Genomic DNA, 25,994 nt, shown 5'->3' on the forward strand with positions numbered 1-25,994 from the left:
CGGCAGCAACACCAGATGTTCTCTACGCCACCGTGTCCGCGCTCTGCTTAAATAAAATAAGCATGCTTTTTAAGCATGGACTCTAACAAATACGCCGTCTACAACAGTGTCTTTGAAACCCTCACGCTCAGGTCCAATATTAATCATGCTACACTCTTAATGTTTTGGCAACCCCTGTCCCACTTCGGTGCCCACGGAGTGTCACCTTAGCTCAAGTCCATAAAACATACAAACCTTTTAAGATCACTGTACTGAACACAAGAGACTCACTGCCTGGAGGCATAGCAAAAAAAAATGCTAAGCTGAGACCTTTGGATGGCCTTGTCCTGCTCTAACTAATTAATAATGGATGTTAATAATGAATAAGACTCCTTGCATATACTGTTTGGAGAAATAGTGTGAAAGAATAGATGTCACTAGGCTTATATGCCAATATACAGCGTTTCCAATGATGAAAACTGGAATGAAATAGGGGGCATATACACATATAGTACATGTTTTTCCATGGATGAGTCATAAACTCAATAGTAAAATGTATTTTTTAAGAGAAAAAAAACGGCATTATTACGTAAATGGGCATTTCTGCTTGCAAGTCAAAGCAAAAATCTAGTATGTTAAATGTAAAATAAATGTCTTTGAGAAGGCTTGCCAGTCGACCTCCAACAAACCTTAACCTTGAGTAAATTCTAATGTAAGCGTAATGAAGACAGGCCATTATCAATGCAAATTGAACACCATCCTGCCATTATAAAGCAATTCTTCAAATAGAAAGCAAAGTTAACACGTGTCCTCAAGAGCAGCAGCCGTCCCTTATCGCCCCTTTCAATCTCATCCTCCTGTAACGGGAAAATCTCGCTTATCACCTCGCTCTACCTTTCCCCAACACTCCCTCCCGTTCCCCCGCGTCTCCCTTCTCGCATGGTCTCGTCTCCCCCGCAGCTCAGACGTCTGCGTGTGGCGTACACTGATCTTGGCGGACACCTGTTCCGGTCCTCCTCTGCTCGTCCCTCGCCGTGTGCGCGGGATGGGGGGGGACGTGTGAAGCAAAACGCTCCGGTGAATAATTTAAGACTCTACAGCAGGGAAATAAAATGGAGCCTGTCAAGCTGACAGGTCCATTGAAGGCGCTGTAGGAAACATTTGGCTGCTTACCGAAGGACGGTCTTTCGATCTCTAAAAAAATGTCATGCTCACAATAATAACCTTTTTGAAAACGTAAAATAGTGATTACGCAGCAAGCGTCGAATCACTTAGTTGAATCGATAGGCCGCCCGCGTGTTGCAACGTGGCAATATGACTTCACTTCCCATTGACTTGAGGCTCTTTGCTGAATCGTGCGCTTCCTTGTGATCAGTCAGGAATTGACATTCCCTTACCGTGTGAATGGATCAAGTATTCCTGAATAAAGGATGTTCTATTGTTTTTGGTTCAGGGTTTTTGTAACACAAGATTTAACAGCAACAGACGTGCAATCTATTTGAAACGGGACGGACTCTCTCGCCTCAAATGAATTGGACATTGGCGCCCAAACGTGTGGCACTCACAGTTCAATGGCTTTGTTCCACATGATGACGTAGCCTGAGAGCATGAAGGACTCCACGTTGACGAGGTGGATGTTTCCTCGTTCCGTGCCGATGTACAGCCACTTACTCTGGAAAGGCAGGTGGCAGAAGGTTATCCTGCGAAAGTAAGAACACAAAAATGGAGTTAAGACACCCCTGACAAATCAAATCTAATACTGAAAAAAAAAAGATTGAACCCTGATTCAGGTCAAAGTGAGTTTAATGCAAGGGTATCGACCGACCCTTGCGCTGTGCCCATTTGTTCATCTTTTCATTCCTTTTTCATCATTTTTCTCTTCCATCCATCCCCCCGTTCCACCTCCAGATCATCCCAGGAATAGTAATGTACGACCTTGCTCATTGTCCCGGCCCTACAGTGAAATCTCTTTGTATCTTCGGCTGTAGTTTCAGACAATTGTAAAGACAGAACTTGCGATCAATGTGGCGAGGTGGAAGTTCAGGGATTGATTCTAATCTCAATGAGGTCATAAAATTTCACTCAACAACCAAATATTTGATAGGAAAGTCTCCGAAACTAGGTAGATGTTTCTTTGTCTTTTTAGACCTGGTACCCTTTTGGTGACTGCAATCCTAAGTGTAAAGTAGTAGTAACATAGCAGCTCATGTGGCAAATCTCTCGACCCCAGGAGTCTTCTAATCCGAGATCCCACAGAGCCCAAATCTCCTCACAGGCTTTCAGTTGAGAAGACTCTAATGAGATGACAGATTGTGTCCTCCCCATGCAAAGCCCCCCCAAGAATGAAAGCAGCAGAGGAAATGGCTTACTGTATAAATAAATCAAATATCTCATCCAACTGAAAAGGAAGAGTCTTGTTTACAGGGTAAACATTTCTTGAAGTGAAGATTTTCAGTCTGTCCAACATTTTAAGAGTGGTCGTATAAACTCATGTTGTGGTTTTAGAAACTTGATTGCAAACTCTGAGGAGGGTATTGATTGCTTCGTAGGGGTTATGAAGGACACGAACGGAACGTCATTTGACCTACTTATACAGCCCTACATTTGGTGAGATGCAAAAACATCTTCCCAAATGAGCGAGCGGCTGAGTTCTTCATGTGCGCTGACCATAACTTCCCTTCCTTATTATCTCCCATCATATCAGCCCCGTCCTCGGCGACGTCTGCATCTGTAGCGGCTCCCCGCGAGGCCACGAGGTGACGAGAGCATCCTACGCCGCAGTGACTCGACAGGATTTCTTCCATCTTCTCGCTCGCATCTCCGACTGCGCAACCCACAGACTGACTCACCGCTGTCTGGCGGAGGCCCAGTCTGCCTCGGCTCCGCCTCCCTTTCCTTCTCGCCTCGTTTCGGTGATCCCACATGAATGGACATGCGGGCCGGAGGGCTTCCCGCTCGCTCGTCCGACTCAAATTTGGATCGCGGGACGGACAAAGAAAATCCGCGCTAAACGAGGACGCGAATATGGATGTGATGTCACGGTGCGGTCACGCACAGAAGGCCTGCCGTCCTCAGTTCTTTAATAGTAACTTTCTTCCCGTCGTCTTCCAAACGCAAATGTCTACGGCGTCTTTGCGGAGTCCCTCGAAGCAAGACATCTCTCGCCGAGCTGCAACGCGAATGCGTCTAGGGGTGGTGGCGACGCTTACTAAATGTCAGAGGCAGTCAAGCGCCTCCGCGAAGACGGCAGGCGCCCCGTAAAAGTCGCTAGCGGCCACCTGTCCCTCATGTCAGCGCTGCGTTAGATCACCGCTTCTGACGCTTAACCCATCCCTCGACTTTTACTGGGAACGGATACTAGCGCGTGAGATGATGGGTTCTGATGGGTAACCGTGGCGTCAGTGATTGTAGGAGACAGTTTGTCGGAATCCCTTGGGGTCGGTGTTGGGGATCGAATGTAGGCCAATATGTGCGGTTTCATATTAGCAGTAACGACAAAGAGCAAAGTCATTGGCAAAATGGCAAGGAATGAGTAGACGGCCAGACTTGGCAAGGAAATTGAGTTACGATGTTGGTCAGGGAAGGAATTAACCTTAAAGTCAAGAACATCATGGCATTTAAATGAGAGTTTAGGTCCTCGCGTGAAGTACATTAACCCCGTTTATTCCATGTTGGCAGACATACGAGGTGTAATGACGAAACAAGGAGCCTGTTCTGGATGGTACAAACCAACTTAGCCATATCAGATGGACTCAATGACCCTAAAGATAAGCCATGGGCATTAATGCTATTTGATTCTGTGCCTGTTACTGCTTAGGGATGAGCTGGGGGGGCCCTTCAAAGACTGAGCAACATTGTTTGAATGACCTAAAACCAACGATTACAGTGGTTGGAATAACCGTCCCAGGTAGAACTATAAACTACTGAAACTAGTTTGAAACTACTTCATGTAAGACAATCTCACCTCTCTCTGCTGAACTTGAGCGAATGCAGGATAGCCGGTCTTTTCTGCCTCAGGTTCCAAAGGTGCACCGTGTCATCGGCCAGAGCGCTCACCAGCGCCCCCTGTCACCACATGAGATGAATTGTGATTAATAGTCGAATACAAAAGCAGAAACTTTTTTTCAAAAGCAACCATTTACAGGACAAGTGACTATTTTTGGTGTTTTAAAAATAAACCCTATATTGACCCGGCATCCACATACATCATGCATCACATGTACATTATTTAATCATGAAGTGCAGAAGATACATTTGTGAGTTAACACCAAGTTAACTCGTTAACCTGCCCAGTTTGTTCTATGACGTCTTCTGCCAAAGCATGAGTCAGTTGGCGCTTTCCTGGAGAGCCGTGATGTATATAAAAGTATGCGAGTAGGAGGCACTAAAAATCATTTCCAGGGGCTCTCTCGGGCTGCTGAGTCACACTCACAACGTTGTGTGTGTGTGTTGGGGAAAGAAGAACAAAAAACACTAATGATGCTTGCTCTTTGTCAGGCCTAATTAGTCAACGGGTAAAACCCCATTAACAATCACTCTTGTGATCAAATGTCCCTTAAAATGACCTCTGGGAAAACACCGTTCACTGGAGCAGATATTTTCTTTTATTTTTATTAAAACTGCAGAATCAAAACTCAGCACCAGAAATGTAATGCAAACTTTTGATTGACACTCTCGGATGGGAAATTATTTTGATTACGTGCCCGATGGTGGGCACAAGCTGAAAAAGTACAACTATTACGGGAGCGTCGTGACATGAAAAGCACCTTTCGTACTTGTTATACTTTTTCAAAGGGAGAAAATGCGATTGCCGGGGATGAACATTCACAATTCACTCCCAAAGTCATTTAAAATGACACTCGGTATTGAAGACGATTTTTACTACAAGCTTGAAGGCAGCATTTTATTCCATCTAAGAACATTTCAAAAGGGATGTATTAAGAACTGAACAGCAACAAATCAAATTGATAGGAGATTCAAGCCACATAACATCATTTGCCCCCCCAAAAATCTAATAAAAACAGCTATAGAATGCGAGGAAATTTCAGTGGACACAAAAAAGTTTGGTTAAGGTAAAGCAGTAGGCTTAAAGCATACTTTGGTGATAAGCTAAAGTTTGCCGCTCCGAAAAGTTCTGTGTGGCCTGAAGCGCGAAAATAGAAAAATGCCATTAAATTATATCCCAGCTCAAATGATTACATTCCAGACAAGTCTGCTTAAACATTTTCAAAATGTACAGCACTTGGTGATTGACGGCTCTAGAAATACAGATTTATTTTCTGGTGATAAATCTGTCTAATAACACTTTGGATCTTTTGATGAACGACTGCTTCTAGTTTTTATAGCTCTCATAAATATAACTTTACTTTTTCACTCATGGAAACAACCTTTTCTTTTGTCAACAAGTAGGCCCAATATGCATAGTTAAGACAATGACTGTCTAGACTTAAACCCCATAGAGCAAGGGTGTCAGACTCGGGTTGGTTTGTGGGCCGCTTTAACGTCAACTTGATTTCACGTGGGCCGGACCATTTTAGATATAATATTTTGATTACTTTTTTATAAATGGATTAAAAGAACTGGATTAAAGGCCCTGAATATTCAGTTTTTTTATAGATCTAAAACAATGTTTATTTTAGCTTTTATTTTATATATTTTTAGATTTTACAAAATGATTTTTGAACTAAAAACACAGAAAAAAATAATTTAAAAAATTACAATTATTGATTTAAAAGGGGGAAAATCAGGAAATTTGATATACATCTATACTCTTCATTTTAATTTGATCCTAAAACAGAAAGTCGGCACTCATGATTTACTTTCTCGGGCCACACAAAATGATGCGGCGGGCCAGATTTGGCCCCCGGGCTGCCACTTTGACACATGTGCCATAGAGAATCTTTCAATCAGATTCAAAATACAACACTACTTATATGCAATTTTCTCCTGTGATGGCCTTTTGTATACATGCATGTGTTTTCTAAACATTACCTCACGATTAGCCATTGCCTTCATAGGCATAGTACATAATAAAGCAGACTATGTCCTACCTCATTGATGAGAAACTGTAGCTGGATGACGGCCGCCCCACTTTCGTGCTGGCAGTAACATTCCACGCCCGGGCGACCGAACCTGGAGGATTTATGGTCAAGGAAATTGTGGCAATACATTATGAAAAAAGTGACTTTTTCCTACGTGTGCGTTTAATCTTCTCTGTATGCGCCTCAGGTGCGCATCTGTACAAAAAAAGTAGGACCCGAGTCTCGGCATTTGAAGGACATTTGCGGCCTGATCCCAAGATCTGCCTGTCCAAAACAGACGTGTCATATCCTACGATAAAAGCCCCACCAGTGGGCCGACTTTCCTAAAATGCTATCACGTACACGCTTGTTCCACTAAAGAGAGAGCTCACAGGGGGGAGTTTTAAGGTAATGAAATAAACACAATCAACCGAGTGAAAGTGAACATTCCTGCTGAGGGAGAACTCGTTAAAAAAAAAAGAAAAAAAACAGGAAAAAATCCAGAGAGGAGCAGACGGAGGATAATTAGAAGCTCTTTGTAGGTGCATGGGTGAGCCGGCTGATCATATTCATTCATTCACTCCCTAGATTCGGTAAAGAGAGGCCATTTGTCATAGTTGGGGAAGCATGGGGGAGGATGGGGGAGGGTCACCCAGCGGATGACAGAGTTGCTCATCATTGTGTATGCGCAAGTGCGTTGGGATGTGTGCTTTAACTACACACCAAAATATTGGCTCGCGTATGGATTGTAATGCGCTACATTAACTATATAGACCACCGCCGCAGCCGCTTATTAATATTTAAAGCATCGCCGACACTGCTGCTTTTTACTTTCGCCGGACATAATATTAGGTACACCTGTATAGAGCACCTCTTGTTTATTTGGTTGTAATTCCGCTAGAGTGGACGAAAACAAGAAAGTAAATAAGGAGCATCTTAAGACTTTTATGCCGCAGATGAAAACATGGTGGAAAAGAGTCCGGAATGTGGAGATACATTCTTGTAATTGTTGAGATGTTCGGGGGGGGAAAGGGGGACAAGATATGGCGTTTTAATTAACATTTTTAAAAGGGCCCAAAGAGCACTCAAGAGTGTAATCAGGTTTTCCTCTCTGCGTAGCGGCAGACTTTGCTTCCAGGCCACAGAGACACGAACGCCATTTATGAAGTGATGTCCATAATAATTCCTGGTGCAGGTAATAAATAGCAAAGTCAAAAAATATGGCTCAATTATGTGATGTTTTGCAGGACAGATAAAATGTCCCCTAAAACGAGTTTTAGGGAACTCCAGTTCCATTGCAGAAAAGAGTAACAATTTTCTATCAACTCGACCATTTGTCTCTTAGATTGAGAACGACTTTTTGCTGACGGATGACGAACCTCCAAGAAATAATTAGCACTGTAAATCACACGGCAAATGCCAAATGCTATTGTTTAATCACTAATGCCAGGGAGAGAACAGGGAAGAATTTCAACACTACAAAGACAATTGGTTAGCTTCACTGACTTGATTATGCAAGGACCTTTTCAACAAGACAGCGGATTTAAGAGTACATACTTATCAGCTCTCTAAAAGATAAAAAAGGAGAATTTTGTAATGGTGTCAATGGCAGACAATTCCATTGAAAAGTCATCCAAAATGTTGCCACTTACATTTTACACATTTTCTGTTCCGAGAGAAGATGAAATGTTGTCGTGTTCAAGAGTTGGGCTGGGACTAAAAATAGCCAAAAAGGGGGATTAAAAATAGAAAGCGGCCCCAGCGTGCACCAGTGATATCAAAGCGGAACAATGGCAAAAGAGAATGCATGTCGGCGGCGAGCTAAAAATACAATGGGAGCAAGATTACACGCCAAGCGATTCTTAAAGCGTTACCGAGTGCCTCTCGTCGGATCCACACGGGACCGGGCCGACTGCATGTGTCACACTTGCTGACAAGAGCTTTTTCTCATCTCTCTCTATCCCGTCGTCACGCCAAAGCGAGGACAGGCCGGACTGACCGCGGGCGGCAACGCAGAGAGCGGGTTGACGGGGAAAACAAAAATGAAGTGGGTCATCTGCACATGTCGTCTATGGAATTGTCGTGAGTAGATAAAGGAAGATTTTGTGTCTTTATTAGCCCAAACCGCAAGGCCTTTGCGACTAAGTACTACTTTCTTTCTTGTTCTACATAAACTGTTAAGTAGCTCATTTTTTTTCCTGTCTTGTCAGATTTGACTTTTGTCTTTAGGAGGCGAAAAACGTACTCCATTGGGTTTAAATCCATTGAAGCCACAGACTATTTAGCTTTCCATTTCCCATCCTCAATAATTCAATACGTAGGAATCATTTATTTTTGTAATAAAGTCAGACACTAGAAGTAAATATGCCGAATTGATATCGCGACATGACAGGGAATTACGAGGCACTGGAAGCAAAGGCTGTAACTGAAGAGAATCCAAGCAATAAGGGAGAGACAGTAAGAGAAAGCGGGAGAACGAGCAAGCCTGGAAGCTGCTATGACGTTGGCGCCCAAGTGACGTCAACGCTAGCTACTCGTGCATCAGCCTGCCAGCGTGGGGGTGGGTAGGGGGATGCTGAGCCTGCGGGCACAGACTGTAGCCAGGCAAAAGAAGTAAGGGAAAAGAAAGACAAACATCAAGGCTACAAGACTATTTCACCGAGGAATGAATGTAAAGAGCACAAAAAAACAGATATCACACTCCACCTTGACCTCGATCCACTTGCATCCTATCCAGCTGCCACACAATGATAGCCCGCAGATGTTTACATCCAATTTAAAGGCCACCGAGGGAGTCCAACATCCACTCCTCCAGGCTACATAGCACACTCAAAAAAAGGTGTTCAGTTTCTTACAAGTCAGCCCTTTTCGCCATTACACCCTTACTTCGAAAGTAACAGCAACAATCGTGGTTTCCTAATCTATACAACAAAAGATGGCTGACAAGGGCACGATTCGTGTAAAATTCCGCTAAGATGATGATTTCCTGAGTGTTTCCTACTATAGACAGAAAGGTTGGATGATTTACAGAGCAATCGCAGGTTGCAAGGGTACGATAGCATTCTGTATTCAGGGCAGAAAAGTGAAGAAGTTTAACAAGAGCGCAAAGCTATTCATTCTATCCACATCTTATATTTGGACAATAACTCATTCTCTGGCATTGAAAGAAACAATGACTACCTGCTCTAAAACGTCTGCCACTGGAGGTTTTATTTTGAAATCGGCTGTCCGTGGTGTCTCGCTCTGCAAGATGCAGTGTTAACTGCTAATGTCATTGAAAGTTAAAAATTCTGCAAGTCGAGCTTTAACCAAGCTCGCAGCTGTCGCTTAGCAACAGCGGGCAGGCACAATGACTACGGCAACTAGCTGGCTGGATAACAATGCTGTGGAGAACAATCCTCCTGACTGTCAGTTGACAGGTTCTTAAAGGGCCACGCGACCTATCGTTCTAGGCCGTTCCCCCCGTAAGCCAACGGTTTGATGCTCAAAGGCATGGATAAAAGGCGCACGAATTAAGCGTCGCCATCCGAACCGTTTGGAATTTTGGTGAATATCCGCGTCGCACGTGCTTTAGGAGACGAGTGGTTTGTTGTCGTGCCGCGCCGCATGTAAATGAGGCGAAAGGCAGCCACGTACAAAATTCTGATTTGCTCGGCGCGGGGATCGTATAAATAATTTCCCCAGACGCGTCGGATTCATCATGCAGACAAACAATTTAGGCGGCACGCGGGCGATCAGCGTTTCGTTGGCTTCTGTACTCATTTTGGAAAACAATAGAACCAACGTGCTTGTTTTGGAGATGTTGGAGCGGCTATTAAGTCTTTGGCTGCCGAGGGCCATAGACGTCCAATCCATTCTGGCAGTGATGATTCGCTGGCAATGGGGCTAAATGAGTTGGGGTTGTTTAAAGTAAACTAAAGATTGAACTTTCAACAAAACATTTCCTCAAAGTTATCAGTCAGGCTAAATTTGAGCCAAAACGACCCCCAATCCAAAGCGCATATTCTAAACGGGGCCAAGCTTTTTCTGAAACAAGTCCTTTCATTTGAATTGTAGTCTGAAATATTTGGTGTAAATGAGTTCTCCACAGTCCTGACTCACATTCCCCCTAACAGCGATGTGAATCACTGCTCGTCCTTCCCAATGAATAGTAATGGAATGTTACTCAAGACCGTATTGAAGTGGCTTACACTGACCTCTGCAGATAAACAGGAAAAAAGCATCCGTTTGTACTCGACCTACGGCTTTATAATGAAATATTTTGATGGACAGGAGCCAGCGATGGTAAGAAGGCCCATGCTAATTCAATTTCCAACACCGTAACCCCCACCACGCCGGAGGGATGATGGAGGACTGCCTGCTCAGCCCTTAATAGTAGTAGTAGAATGACAGCCAATTTTAAAGAGAATATCTGGAATGCGATGACACAAGGATTGTGGCTGATTAAGGATTTGAAGGAAGAGAATCAAACCGTGGAAAGAGGTTTTAGAAAAGAGGGAAAAAAAAACATGAAAGATGAGGAATATTGACTCAGCAAAATAGCTAATGGTCGGAACAAAGTCATGACGTACAAGAAAGTGACAGGAGAGGTGAAACAGAACGAGACGAGGGAGGGCGGGAAAGTATAAATTAAAGTTAAGCGTCTATTCAAGGAGAGATTTTCATAAGGCACGAGACGTTCGGGGAAGAGTTGACCTTGCAAAGAAGAGTTTTGAAGAGAAAGTAGTGCGCTAAAACTCAGATTCTGATTCTAATGATTGTTATTCAAAAGCATAAAAAGGCGAGCAACTATTTAAACCTTTTTAAGGCACCCGTTTTGGATGTCCAATCCATTTCTACTGGGAGTAAGACATTAAAAAATGTACTTGGACATAGGAAACAGAAAAAACTGGGATTGACTACAAGTGAAATAAAGGCAAGGCAGGAAGAAGTTTGCGACTGGATTTCCAAGTGACTATGAATAATTAAAAGGTGTACAGGGAGCCAATGCGTGCATTTAGATGGCTTTATGTATTACCCTCTCAAAATGCCTGACAGGGAAATATTTTACAGTGAATGTATCATCGTGTCAAATTAACCTTTAACACAGTGGTACTTACTGTAAGAATCTGAATCGCTCAATGAGGTATCAAACATTTCCCTTTGTCCAAATTCATAAGGTTGCGTCGACAATAACAACATTTAGAACTACTAAAACTTCCGACATGAGCTGCCTTTCAATTTTCTTTGACAAGGCAAATAAAACGATCACACGACAGCCGCCTATTTGAGAAGAATCCTCATTTTAGCTCCATTTCTATTTCTATTTCTCCTCGTGAGTGAGCTGCTAGCATTAAACATTCGCGACATGGGATGACAACATGCTGTGCTCTTGTTCCTCGGTTCACTTCATCGGCCATTCCCCTCGCGGGGCCTCGCAAATATAACGTTCTCATATTGGCGAGAGAAAAGAACGATGAAAGTCCTTTGTCGACTTTTAGATCACAAGCTGAGATGAGCACGTTTCGCTGAGTCATTGGCAAACAAAATGAGAGCCATGCAAATGTGATGCGCTCACGGATGCATTCAATTTATTTGCAATTTTCCGCTATGTTTGACTTTCAAATCTTTTGCTGAGTTTCATCGCTCCCATAATGTGTCATTAGAGCTTCGATGATGAACACTTTTTGCCAAAAGGTAACGAAAATCAAACAAATATCCCAAATCAACGAGATGGCTCTTCTAGAGTGCCTCGTTTTCAACCACAATTGAACCAACACTTGGGAATTTCCATAATACTGAAAAATATATTTTTGTCAAATCTTCCATTCAAATTCATTTGTCTCTTCCATTTTGTTTGAATCAAGCTGAAAGTCATTGTATCAAGTTTGTCACAGTATGACCGCTGTTGGAGTAGTTTAACATTCTTAAGAGTCGGCGAACACACATCAAATTCATTTTGAAGAAATGCCGCCAAAGCGTTAACAACAAGACCTCTGGGAATCGCAGCCCCCGCTGCTCTTATTCAAAAATGATTTCGGGTAGTTGTGTCAGAGGCAAAAAAAAAGCCATCATCCAAACACGAATGGAAACAGACACTCGCGTACAATATGCTGACGCAATGCAAAGGTTTCTTTGCATGCTAGCAATAGCTCCACCTGAACACATTCAAAGACACCTACAATACACACACACACTGAACGCAACTTGCTACAATGGCTTGAGCCATTAAAATTTTATGCCTCTGCAGCAACAGTTTCTAAAAATGAGCACTGGGACCGGCCGCTGATTAGCGTGGGGAGAGCAAGGGGACGCAGCATGATACGGTGGCTGCAAGTGTCTCCACGCTGTCGATTTAGCACTGAAACACATGTAATCCTTTGGCTGCAGTATCATGTACTCGGAGCATCGGATTTCAATGTGTTGATGGAAAACAGTCTAACACCGAAGGTAGACTTCTGGAAGCTAGCTTTTTTTCCTTGCTCATTACTAGATCGCCAATCAAAGCAACGGGCAATTTATTACGACAGCCAGGGCTGTCCAGGAGATGGACAGCGAGAGAAATCAGGCCAATGGGAGCAGATCGAGGCCTAATGGGGGCCTGTGACGCGAGGAGCCCATCGTGCCACCACGCTCATCATTCACATCTGCTGGTGTCTGTGAGATAGCCAGAGCTTGTGGCTTAACGGGCAAATTAGCCGTTTCAGAGTGAAATCAAAGCAGCCACCGGCAAATGCTTGCAAGGTTATCCCTTGCAAGGCTTTCCATGTTATGAGTCACATGAGAAAAAGCAACATTTTGGCAGCGTCTGCTGTGTGGACAAGCCAGGTCGAGAGCCAATCGCATTTACTTCCAAATTTTTGCAAACCCCGCCCCCGTACAACACTGAGTCACACGGCCGCCATCACTTTGGCTGCCCTCCACATACAGACGCTTCTTAGCAGTCTAATCTAATGTTCCTACTCTTCCTACACTTTCTTTCCCCGCCGATGCTTGCCAACAGGTTTTGGTTTTGCCAGACCAGATGACGAAAACAAACTTCAGGCTAAAACTTTGGGCTCCGAATGAGAAACCAAGGGTACAGTTTTGCTCCCATGCCCTGACCTCTATTGTGTTTCTGTCTGTAAAAAGCCGTCAATGCCATTCAAAATGTGCAGACGACTGCAGAACCTCGGCAAGTCTGGCAAAGCCCCACGTTGTCACAAAAAAGGATGAATTTACTGCAACACTTTGTCTGGGAACAAACATAAATATAACTCCCTTGTCATAAAAACTCCTCCCCCCATATGTCTGTGCGACTCCTGAATTGCCTGCCCACAACCTTTAGCCCTTCAATCCCCCCTTCCTCTTCAAATCACAGCCACTCTGTGCTCGAATCGGACAGAAAGGCACAAACAGCCCGGCGGCCGGTCTTCCGCCGGACGCGAACACGCTCGTACGCATACGCACGGCCAAACATAAATACCAACAGGCTGCAGTGGGGGAAGGGCAACGTGTATGTCAGCCATGTGGCAAGGCATTAAAGGCTGAGTCACGCCGGCATGGGACACATGAGTGTCTTCCCTGCGGGGGTCTTGGCATGATGGCGGATTTAAGGGCAAGCAGCAGAGTGTGCAGGCTTGTGCGCACGCGTGTCAGGAGTTTAACCAGCAGGGACGAAGCCGCATGTCAAGACGAGCGTCGATCTGTTTGACGGGCGGCGCAAAGTGCCAATTCAGGCCTAGAAACACAGCGTCGACCACAGCCGAGCCAGCAAAAGGCCACTTGGACGCTTCTTCATAAAATACCAAGGATTCAAACTGACAGCCGGCAGGGTGAAAGGTGGGCCAGAGGTATATTCGCCCCCTCAACTCCTACTTTGTGCTAGAAGAAAAATAAATACTGCTAGCAATGCTTTGCTCTGAAAGGGGAACAGTCACAAGGTCATACTGAATCGGAACATACTTGCCTAATTAACTTACTGGCTGCCATTGATGGCAATAGATGTCTAATCCATTTGGACTGGGAGGTCGGTTGTTGATGACCCTGTTTCAGTTTACAGCGTATTTTCAGGCAACACGGGCACACAAAACCGTGAAACTGCACTTACCTCAAAATAATTGACTATATTTACATGAGTATTCTTATTATATTGAGCTGAATGTTTTCTTATCCAAACATTGAGTCTGCACTAGAGGCTATTTGTTGGAGTTAAGAGTGAAAATGGGGAAAGAAAAGTCAAATATCAAGCGATTGTGTATGTGTGCTCCACAGAATGGCTGAGAGCAACATTATACACATGGCTAAGCCGGCTGTCCAGGTTTGTTAGCGACTGCAGACGCAGACGCTAATATTCTCCAACTGGAGTTGTTTAGAGGAACACGAAGAAAAGTAATAGTGAGCCCTGAGCCAAAGAAGGTAAAGTGCACCGTGACGCCAGGTTCAAGAAAATGTTCCGGAAGAAATTCACACACAGGAGAGGAACAGGCGAGTCGGGAGATTTTTGGGAGATGAAGATTGGTTGGAGATAAGATTAAGGGTTCATCAAGTACCAGAATTGATGACCCCTACATTACGTCACATCAAACTCTGACCTTAGGCCCTTAGGTCAAATTTCGAATTTGCTAATACAACAATGAATGAGACAATAACAATATCGCCCCAAACTTCAAAATACTTGAGGAAAGACAACAACAACATTGATGAGCAAAGAATGCCTCATTTCTATTTTAATGACGCAAGGTAACGAGGCCTGTCGCTAATTAGCTGTGTCGATTGAATGAATGTTGAGACAATTAGTGGACAGATTGATAAGTCAATCAAGTCAATGAGAAGACCTTTGATTAATTGTGAAAGATGATTCCGACTCAGTGCTTTGTGCCGCTATAATTGGTTGAAAGTCTTTTTATTTTAGTTTGTTTTCGTACAGGCAAAGGTACTCGAGGGGTGGGTTCGCTTTTATGTTGACACTTGTTACTCATCATGAGAGTTTTCATCACACTTTAATATGATAACAGGGCGTACCATTCGGCTAATTGAATATTTGGATTCCATTTTTTCCAATTAAAGTGAATCAGGCTGGCTTTGAAATTGGACGGTGTGTCGGTGTTATAACCAAATCTGTCAATTTATCAGTCTGAAAACCAAGGAAACAGATCTAAGAGTGCCAAACTTCTACGGCCCTGCATACATATTTAAGCTTTTTCCCTTGTTCTATAGGGTGCCATTTCCAATTTGTCCACGAGCCAATTATTTTGTAAGCATACCTGTAGTCTACTGAGGAATTATCTTTCCGAACGTGAAGCTCACATGTCACCACTGTCTGTACGCGTAACCTAGGTAATTAAAGGTTGCATTTTTATCGATCGAGCGCAACTACATTCTGTTTGCTGTCGTGTACGATTAGACTGATGTTAAAAAAAAAAACAGCTGCCGTAATGTGAGACTGTTCATTGGCGAAACAGAAGGTAACACAGTCGGACCAGGCTTAAAAGGGAAGCTCATTGGCGGCAGTGACATATTTCTAGAATAAACAACAATGCGGATCAGGTAAGAGAACCCCTGTGTGAGGTCCCTCGAGGGGGTTCAAATCTCACCGATTCAAAATCAATACAAGTCGTAGATTTACCAAATATCACAACATGAGACAAAGATGGACAACGCCAAGTGGCATCCTGAATTACGATGAGACGCGTGAAAACCAATGAACGAGCAAGCGTGCGACATTCCCTCGGATTAAGGCTAATGCTCTCTTCAACCTTTCCATTACAGGCCTGGTAAGTAAGTACATTTCAGAAATCATATGTCTCGCTGAAGCGTGCGAACGGCCTCTGATAGGCACGAAGCAGAACAGCACTGGTGGAAGACAGGCCGCCATTCTATTTGGCTCGCTTGTCGGAGTTAAAGGACTTTGGCGGGCAACCCTGTCAGCAGACGCCGCAGCCGCTGAAGGAGCGGTGGCTAAATTGTTGCGGCACTGATGCAGCACAATTTGTTTTCCCACTTGTGAGAAGCTGCGGAACAGAGGTCGCACTTGAGAAAAGCATGAGGGATTCCTTTGATCAAGTTGCTGCTAAAACAAACTCGGTGGTGAGCAGAGGCACCTGGCAGAATCATCGTACTAGATATTAGCAATACTTTACTTTTGATGCAACCAAACACACACCTTACACATTCATACACAGAATGTGTGTGCGGACAAGTCTCCTTTCCTGCGAGAGTATGTGTTATGTTGCTGCCATATTAGCTAGCCGCCACCAGCCAAGTGCCATACCCAGAGTCACGAGGGGCTGCCGTCTCAGCTGACGTCGGGTAAAACGCCAGACAATCTCAGGGCGCATAGATGCTGTGACATACAATATAGCCTTTTAGAAAAGCAATTCTTCAAGGACGTCAAATGGAACCAGTCACGCCAAACCCAAGTCTACCAGACCGCATCACTTACGAAGAAATGAAATCGAACATGTTACGAAAACAATTCTGACTCTTCAGCCAGAAAAATCTAAGAGTGCCACTGCGCCTGAAGATCAATAGGAATTCTATTCCTGGCTATTCGATTCTCGAAGCCAAGGATGGGATAGCCTGCCTTTCCCTCATTCAGACAACACTTATGGGACAGCATTCTCTCTTTCAGCCTGCCACTGGAGGCAGGAGGAGCGGCCATCAAAGACTTCTGGGACGGGATCGCATCTAGGGGAAGTGATGGGCTTTATGGCTCCAGGGGGATCAGCCCGTCTCCTCTGAGGATACATACACACACATGTCCTGTTCCTGCTGTAATTCTCAGTGCTCTGCCACGGTGCCAGCCCGAGGCCCTTGATCTGCCACTTCCTGCAATTCTCCACGGGGGGCGATAGGGGTACTGCCAAATATCCTGGCAGTCCAGTCAACTCGGCAGACACACAGGCGCAGTTACCACACAGGAGAAAAAAAGAACCCTCGCAGAAATTCATGTACCAGCCAGCTTGTCATGGGCTAAACTGCCAATTTTCAAGTAGAACATCCAAATCGATGAGCTCCAAACGACCGCTTCAGGTATCTGCGTTTTTAAATGTAGACTTAACCCAGGTTATTTGCGTTCTAATACCAACACAACAAAGCGGCCAACATAAAAACCTACACAAAACACAGTTTGAGATACTGGACTATATCATAGACAATGCATTGGATCACGCTATGAAGTCTAAGACTCCATTACGGCTCTGTTTCTGCTGACTGCGCCGCTATCGCAGCCATCAGATGAGCAGACAAAGATGAGACGCAGGACCCTCATTTGACCTTGACTGCGATAAGACTTTTGTCTGAGCCAACGATCATTCCAACTCCAGATACGTGCCTAGCTTCCATTTCCAGGCGACCCATCTTCATCTTAGCGGAAAACAACTGAGGTGAGGCACGACTATGGAAAGTCACGTTCCGAGCCTCTTCAACTTCAGTCTTTGTTGATTTTGCCCACTCAGATGGCCTCAGAAGCCCTCTGACATTTTTGCAATTAAAAGCTATGCCCTAACCTTGACATCGAAGGTGAGCGTGACCAAGTCAAAACGGCGGTTGCCATCAACGGCCAAGTCGACGGCTCTCCATCACGCTAATGAGCTGGAGAGTGTTGCTGCACAGGAAACGGAACACACAGAGGACCTGTAAAAGCAGCCTGACAGCGGCGAGCTGGCTCTGAATCCAAACCACTCCCCGCGGCGACGTTTGTTTGCAAGCTGTCGTTGCTGTTTTCTACCATCACTTTCAGTAACTTTATTTCCTGCTACCTTACATGTGTACTCATACTCTGTACTGCAAGTAGAAGTAGTTATATTAAATGCTTGCATTTCCTTATTTTTCACAAATACGTAGTTTTTTTCCCCGCTAACTCATCACTCCTATTGCTTCACATTAAAAGCCTACACAACACAAGCCCACACACACATGCGCGTGTCCTTTCAAATGCACAAAATCCTACCATTACAGTTTGTTATTTCTTCACACTTAAAATATTCAATGTTGAGAACAGTTATGGATATATACATGCCTAACATTTACTGTATACCAAAAGTGTGAAATTCCTTTTTTTTGTCGTCCGCCAGACCGTTTTATATGGTGTTCTTCTTAGGCACATTATGACTGAAACACTTGCAAATGTATGAACATGTCATACAATTACAAATGCACAACAAATTGATAACTGATGCTAACCCCAAACCAGAAGCAAGTATAAACTATAAAATTTAATTTAAATTGGGATTGTTTACAAACAACTTCAAATGAACTACGACCACCTGACTCAGCAAATATGACATGATAATCACACTGAAGATTGATGCATCAATAAACGTACTGGCCAACTCGGAAACTTTATGCAACAATATTTCCACATACCTGAAGAGTAGGCAAGCCCTGCCATCGCTAACAAAAAATAAGCACTTTGGACATTTGCTTACCTGCCAGCAGCTCCCGGTAGGATTCAGGGACCTCAAATTTTGAAAGCTCTTCAAAAAGGATACAATCTGAGCGCGCCGCTCTGAGTGCCGAAGGCCAGGATCTTCTGCACAGGGTCGAACGCCATGGACGACGGCTGGTACGGGAAGCCATGACGGACCGTCTGCGCACAGATGGCAAAGTTTCAATTAGCATTTGCCAGCTGCATGGTTACTTTGGGAAATGATATTGCACACCTGGCTGGGGTAAACATACACAGCAGATGGACTGAAAGTGGAAAATTCTGAAATAGTCATATATAGTGACCTACATAGTCAGTTTTTCATCGTGTAGTACCGATCAAAGACGTTATGACAATCACTTGAAATACACTGCATTTGGAATGCTTTTATAATCACAGCCTTATTCTGAGATTTTCTCTGTTATCACTTCTCTGTGTTTTTTGCTTTTCTCTCCCTCGCCGCCTCCCACATAGATGTGCTGATAGTTGCCTAAAGATATGGGGAATTTGAAGCAAAGGCAATGATTTAACCGACTCTTTTTTGGAGGGTGGGATGGATTGTTTTACCGCTCTGCTCCACTGAAGGGTTGCAACTGTAGCTTTATGACATCAGTCATCTGGCAGAGGCCCGTGTTTGTTTGCTCAGTGGCAGACGGTTAAGGATGTTATGTAAGTGGCACCCGGCGCAGCACAGACACCTGCCGTCGTTGTGGTGTGAATTGCGTTCCCGGCCCCAACTTTAGGTACATCTACCCGCAAAAGGCAATGACAGGTGTTGCGATTCACACTGATAGAGGGGTAGTCATTAAATTGGATGTCTGTTATGCAGGCACATATCAGAATAAATATCCACAAAAATGCAGTAAGGCCGTACAATGCCGACATCCCATATTTTTAACCCCGGGGTGCAAACCTTTATCGGTCTATTGCATCAACCTGTCCATTCGGGTATATGTATACACAATGTAAACGCCATTCTCATAAAGACAGTCCTTCAGTTCGCCAATGCTTGTTTTGATGAGCTTCATTGAAGAGGAGTAGAAGGGGAATGATCATCTTATCTCGGGGGAGCTGGGTTTTTCTAACTTGAACATTCTGCTACTCATCCAGAAATGTTCCACGATGTATTGTCCTACAACCAAAGTTCACTTGAGAATGATATTTCATCCAAGTGAGTGACGTCGCCTACTGACTTTGGCTAAGTTGGGGACCACAAAGTATTGTCCCGCAGGCTTCCAAGAGCCCTTGGCCTACAAGGTTGCGACCCTTGATCTAGCGCAGGTGTGGGCCAACTATTCACAAAGCGCTGCCCAGGGTCCAAGTTTTCAATCCACCTGATCAGAAAGACGCCTTTTCACTGATCCGGTGACTAAGAGGTTCCAGTCAGGTGCTGCTTCTTTCAGCAGAAAAGCGGAGACTGTGGAGCATGTGGAGTAGAACAATGAATCCACATTTGACTGTATACATTTGTCACAGTCACAACTTACATTGCCCGGAGCATACTGTATGCAACCACATCTTCCGACTTCACACACCACAGGGCACAGAAAGAAATAAAAGCACAGAGTGTGCCGGGTGCGTGCTGCATTATTAACCCCATCCACATGCCTGCTATTGTGAAGGCTGGAGAAAAGGAACAGGGGGGGAACCTTCCTCCCAGTAATTTTACTAACAGAACCCACTTCAGCACTCCCCGCTCCCCGCCCAGATCAGATCAATGACGTTGGGTAAAGTGCCCAATGGAGAGAATGGAGAAAGACGGAACACGCATTCCACACACAGTTCCAGCGAGATCCCATTCCCCACTGTTCCACTAATCCAAAGCAAGCTGATTATGCAAGAGAGGATCAACGTGGCCCATCCCCTTTGATATGACAGTTCATGCCAAAACCGCGTGCACGCCGAAATGTGAATGTAGAAAGAACGTAGTGATTCAATAGCAACGTGCATTTAAGTTCCTGTGCCATAAGTATCAATCCTAAGACCCGCAACCCATGAGGGAGGGTGTGATGCAGTCTGTGTAATTCTTGAAAACAAACAAAACCCCAAAGAAACTGTTAATAAAAAAGGGGGTGGGGAAACATTTCCCTAATTAAGTCTAAAATCACCCTCCAGTTTGAATCTAGCATGACCCAGCAGATGACCGTAGCCGATGGATGAGCTACCCACCCCGCCTCACGTTTTTCGTTTTACCTTACAGAGCTGGAAATGCTCGGACTGGAGATGCTCCTGGACCAGATGGTTCTCCTGCGGACCCGCTTGAACCGAAGGGTTAGAAGAGGAAGGGGCGGGGGAGGATAGGGAGGAGGAGGACGCCTCTTTCAAGCCATCCAACACCTTCCTGATGTTGAACTTCTTCATTTTTGTCACTGCGGAAGGAAGGGAGCACACGTTGGGCATGAGTGGAGATGCAAGGAGGCGGGGGTTGAGGATGGAGAATGGCCACTTACGTGCACACGTAGTCTCTCGCTCGCTCTCTTCCTCTATCTCCACCCGGTAAATCTCACGTTTTTAGTGCGTGCTTTCCTGCCAGGTCTCCATGCTGCCAGGCTGGAGCCGCACGGTCTTCTTTTCAATCAGCAAAAAAAACCAAACCCAAAAAGGAACGAAAAGAGGAAAAAAAAGGCCAGGAGGAGGGTAAAGGGAATAAGCTGCAGAGATGCTGGCGAGTGAGTCGGTCGGTGCAGCGACGTACTCGGACCGTGGCCCCACTGCGTCTCGGCTATTCCTCCTCTGCTTGCCCCCTCCCCTACTCTCCCTCGCTCTATCTCTTGCTCTCCCTTGCTGTGCGCATGCGCATCTGTCGGACGCAGAATCCCGCCACATTGCCGCTTTCCCACCCGGCCCCCAACCATCCACTCTCTCTCCTCTCTCTCTCAACGACGCCCCTCCCTCCATCAATCCAGTCACATCCGCTCTCACGCACGCCTGAGTTGTTCTCCGTTGCACCCGCTGATGCTGCGGTGAAATGGATCGGGTCCCCAATGTGAGTAACTAAGTAGGATATTTTTTTTCTATTTACATTAAACATGCTTGAAGATAATTGCTGTGCCTACGTGTGGCAGGACTTAGAGCAAAGCCAAACATTGAAATCACAAGAGATACTGTTTATGGGGGAAAATTAGATGAGCAAATATCTACCGATAAACATTGTCTGGTTAGAGTTGGAATCAGGACCAAGTAAGCTGAGATGAAGTCAGGAGAAAAAATTACGTACAGTTTAGACTGAATCAAGACTAAGTAAGGTCAAGGTAAATCAAGCTTTTATGGCATTGAGACCAAGTCACGGCCAGAATTTTAAGATGCTCAGACCAATTTTGGAAAGAGATTTAGGGAAGGCTTACCTGAAGTCAAGACTTACCTGAAGGCGGTTTGAGACTATGTCGAGCTCAAGACTTTGAGACAAAGTCACGAGCAAGCTTAAGGCAGGTTGAAACCAATGCATGAACAGGATTTTGCAGTTTTGACGTTTAGGTCTAAGCCAGGAACACTAACAAGGAGGCGATAAGAATGAGTTTACCAATAGATCACGGGGTGGAGATCATGTCATGGACCAAAGCTGAAGCCGAGACGGAGTGAAGGATAAAACTTTCACAGACTGGAGAACAACTCAAGGATTAAGTCAATGCTAAGAAAATGTTAAGACCTTGAAGGGCTAAGACCAAGTCAAGAGGGTAAGGACCGTTGAAAAATTAGCCCAAGGCTAATTAAAGAGAAAGAATAAAGTATGTACTGAAAGGATGCATGACTAATTACAAATGAAGGTTCCTGCGGAATTAAATGCAAGTCAAAGCCAACGACACAATTAATGTTAAAATATTCAGTCTACACACATCATGGACATGAACTTACAATAGAACTTTTCAACTTTCAACGTAGTACTTTGACACTATGTCCTCACTTACCTACTGATCAAGCAGCACCAGGAGAAACGTGGGGTTCAGTATTGGGCTCAAGGATACTTGGAGAAGCTCGCCAGGGAAAGGAATTGAAACCTAAACCTCTGGGAAGGGAAATGACTACTAGGGTTGGTCAAATCATTTCTCTGAAAAGACACGATGGAGTCAACTTGAGGGTGCAGCTGCAATATACGCCTGAATAAACCCACCACCAGTTGAGTAAGCCATATTGGGCAGGTGTCCCATTGCACCTGGGCCACGGGATGCCCGTGATTTGGGGGCAAGCTTCCTAGTGGAAATAATACATTCGTGCTACTTCTGACACCTGATCTCATGTGCTATTACCATATAAGGCAATGCTCCATCTGCTTTTTGTTTACATGTGAGGCCCTCAGCAGGTCAAGAAGGCGTCATGGACATGAAAAGAAACCAAGCTTATTCTTTATTCGATTGGGTCAGGGAAAACGCTCATTCGCATAATGAACTGAAATTGACCAGACGTAACGGCCGTGATATGGTGAATATATTAAGCGGCGGGAACAAAGAAGTTCTTCCAAGACGTGCGTACATTGTGCGAAAGGGGAGGACCGTTGGCGGGTGATAGTAACATCAGTGATTTCATTTGGTGCTATTATGTGGCGGAGGGACCATTCATCTCCTTGCATTGTGTGTACAGGTCTGACTGCCGTGTTCGGATGCTTTGATAAAACTCCCTGATGGGTTGGTTGATCAGCCTATCATTTTTTGATTCAACAAATGCTTCAAAGCTCACCAAAGTTTGCCATTGAAAAACATGGATTTTAATATCCCGTTCCAATGAAGGCCAGAAAAGGCCTGATGACTGACTTTCTTGAAGAATTATCCTCTGCGATAGGTTATCACGAGCCTTTTTCCCCCCAGTGCCAATTTGCTAAGAAAACCTTTTGTTCCAACATTGGTAAGCCTGTCTGAATAGTTCCAATATCAAATCTTTATTTGTATGGGGTGAATCGGAACGGAACCATTTCTGGATCTATCAATGTTTACACGCGGAAATAAAGGAGAAACTGGTCATGTTGAGTGTTTGTGTGACATGTGTCACATTTCATCCACAACAATAAAAATGACAACACTGCACTGCAGTCCCCAGATAAGCTAACAGTGATTGAACACTGCACATCTGCTGACATATTGCGACAGAAAAAACTGAAAACTGCCATAGTTTCTGAGACTAGCCATTTCCAGGTGTCCTGTGAAAATCCGCAAAACACCACAATTCCATTCTGACTTAACTAGAGCTGCACAATCTCCTGAATCTTCTCCTTTATTCATGCGAATCCAGCTGCTGCCGCCTCCTCGCGTGGCTCACTCCCACTTCACACCTACATAACGCGTGATTGATTGATATGAAGCTTGTATCTTGCCAGCATGCTGCGAATTTCACTGTCCACTCGCTGTCAGTCTAGTCAATGTCACATAAGCGTGTTTTCCAAGGGAACATTGCTGCACGTAATGGCTATAAACCTATCTATCTTTCGGGGGCATCTGCATGTGTTATCAGTTCAGCGCATCCTTTCCCCGGGGGATTACAATTCGGCACAATAACGCGTGGAAAATATGCAAATGGGGAACATGAAGTTCCATTATGCATATGAGCAAAGGGCTAATCCAGTGCTAATTCCAGGGGCAGAGGTTAGCTGGGATAAAGTGGGACATGACAACGATGGTGAGCAGAATTAGTCTAAACGCATGAGCGGTGACAAGTTGGCCTTAGGTGGCCACAAGCTACCCAATTAATAAAAATAAAATAAAAGAATTTAAAATAAAGGCACTGCTGGACAGCTTGAGAAAGTTGCCATGGCCTAATGACAATTTGCAGTATCACACAGAACGCATGAATATGCCCTCACGTGTTAAAACTATCCCCAGAGAACTAAAAAAAAGGGTTTCGGCTGCAACAAAAGTTTGTGAATTCATATCTCGGCAGAATTTTGGATTACTGCTGCAACATACTTTTTACAAAAAAAGAAGAACCTGTGCTTCTTCAGATTTTGGTACTTACCAGATACAGTGGAAATAAGATTTACTCACTGGTTTAACTATTGTAATGACATACATTTTGAACAATATTAATACAGTGGATTCTATTCTAGAATAGCTAGGTAGAAACGATAGGACCTACTTTTTAGTTCTATTTTTTTTTTACACAGCTTTCTGCAATAGTGGTCCAAGTCAGCAGTTTGGTGAAAATAATTAAGCAGTTTATACACACTACTACTACTACTATGCCATACATTGGCCTTATTCAGCCACGGGAAATTATCATCAAGTCAGGCTAAATAGTACTGACCGACGCATCCATGACATCACCCAGTCTAGTCTTTGGTATAGCTCGACATCATAGTCCCAGACACATTTGACCCTGAAGCAACAGAGTGCTGTTTGGAGAAAGTGGCAAAGAAACACCAGGGTGAGGTTATATAGAGTTGAAGCTTCCTGTGCAGTGAACAGAAGGCTCGGGGTTTTTCTATCGTCACTGACAGCTGTAGTTAAATCAAGCGAATAGCTGAGCACCTGAGTGTAGCACCTACTGTAATGCCCAGGAGGTTGTAGCAAGCAACCAAGTGGTTGATTTGAAGCACTAACAAGCTAGACCACACAAAGACCAGAAATAAAAAAAACAAAAACAAAATACATGAGATCGTGAGAGCTCCACGGCAATACGAGAACATTAAAAACACAAAACTGACAATGCTCCCCAACAAATGGCAAGTTAATGAGCCATAGACCATCAATTGTCGCAATGTCAAACTCGAATAAATGAGTCAGATGAAGAATGATTCAACATCCCTCAAAACGTGGTCCCTCCTATTGCCAATAACCCAACAGGGTTGCATTAATACTGACGACAGGGATAAAAAAGATGATGACTTGTTGATGGAGAAATAAAACAGATTTATAATTCAACCGGCACTGAGTAAAAACTCAAGAATCTTTATGAATGATCAGATTTGTGTGAAGTTGCCAATGGGGACAGAGGGGCCAAAGTCCAAAAGCATATGTGGGAACCAAGAGTCAATATCTTGACTTTGGATAACAGCAGACAAAAATGTCCACCGAAAGGAGGAACCCTCAGATAAGGTAGACCTTCTAAGCCGCCCATTCAAGGTCAAAAATCTACAAGCTCTAATTTTAAAAGCGACATGGTCGGTAGTGACCAGAATAACCGGTCTGCGACCAATCTAAGACTTCAAATCTCACACACAAATCATACATTGGAAAACATGGTACATCTGGAATAGGTGTCTACGAATTGCATTCGTGCAAGAAATGCACAAAAGCTCGGAAGCAAAACAACCTTGGTGTTTGCTTTCAAAGTAAAACAGGAAATCACTTTCCAAAGTCAGGGGGAACATCTTGTGGTGAGAGGCAGAACGGCACTGAGCCCAACAATGTATACAATGACACACGTAGCTCTGAAAAGCAGAATGAGGTCGAAATGACTGTAAATGCACTGGGTGAGAATGCATTTGCGCAAATAGCTCAGTACAATATGTCTGTTCGATCGCACTCGGGGCGCCACAGCTGGTGCCCGTTCAGATAAGGCGATAATCTGACCCGCTCGTACCGTGGAGCAGATGGACGCCACTGTTCAGGGAAAGGGCAGTGCCAGCGTTGCCATGGTTATGACACAAGGGCTTGGTAGGAATGAGTCTGAAAGACGGGCTC

General features: G+C 44.4%; 1 protein-coding gene across 4 annotated transcripts in view; it reads right to left on the reverse strand.

The window, feature by feature from the left end:
- The window catches only part of stxbp5a (syntaxin binding protein 5a (tomosyn)), a 43,604-nt gene extending 22,399 nt beyond the window's left edge, over positions 1 to 21,205 (reverse strand). For all 4 annotated transcript variants that reach the window (XM_077587029.1, XM_077587028.1, XM_077587027.1 and 1 more), the window contains exons 1-6: positions 20,838 to 21,205; positions 20,581 to 20,756; positions 18,452 to 18,549; positions 6,030 to 6,111; positions 3,944 to 4,044; positions 1,545 to 1,679 (exon numbers count right to left, since the gene is read on the reverse strand). In XM_077587029.1, coding sequence (XP_077443155.1) covers positions 1,545 to 1,679; positions 3,944 to 4,044; positions 6,030 to 6,111; positions 18,452 to 18,549; positions 20,581 to 20,748 — 584 coding nt within the window. In that variant the 5' untranslated portion in view covers positions 20,749 to 20,756; positions 20,838 to 21,205. The remainder of the gene's footprint in view (positions 1 to 1,544; positions 1,680 to 3,943; positions 4,045 to 6,029; positions 6,112 to 18,451; positions 18,550 to 20,580; positions 20,757 to 20,837) is intronic.
- Between the last annotated feature and the right edge of the window lie 4,789 nt (positions 21,206 to 25,994).

This window comes from Stigmatopora argus, chromosome 19 (assembly GCF_051989625.1).
Source record: "Stigmatopora argus isolate UIUO_Sarg chromosome 19, RoL_Sarg_1.0, whole genome shotgun sequence".
NCBI lineage: Eukaryota > Metazoa > Chordata > Actinopteri > Syngnathiformes > Syngnathidae > Stigmatopora > Stigmatopora argus.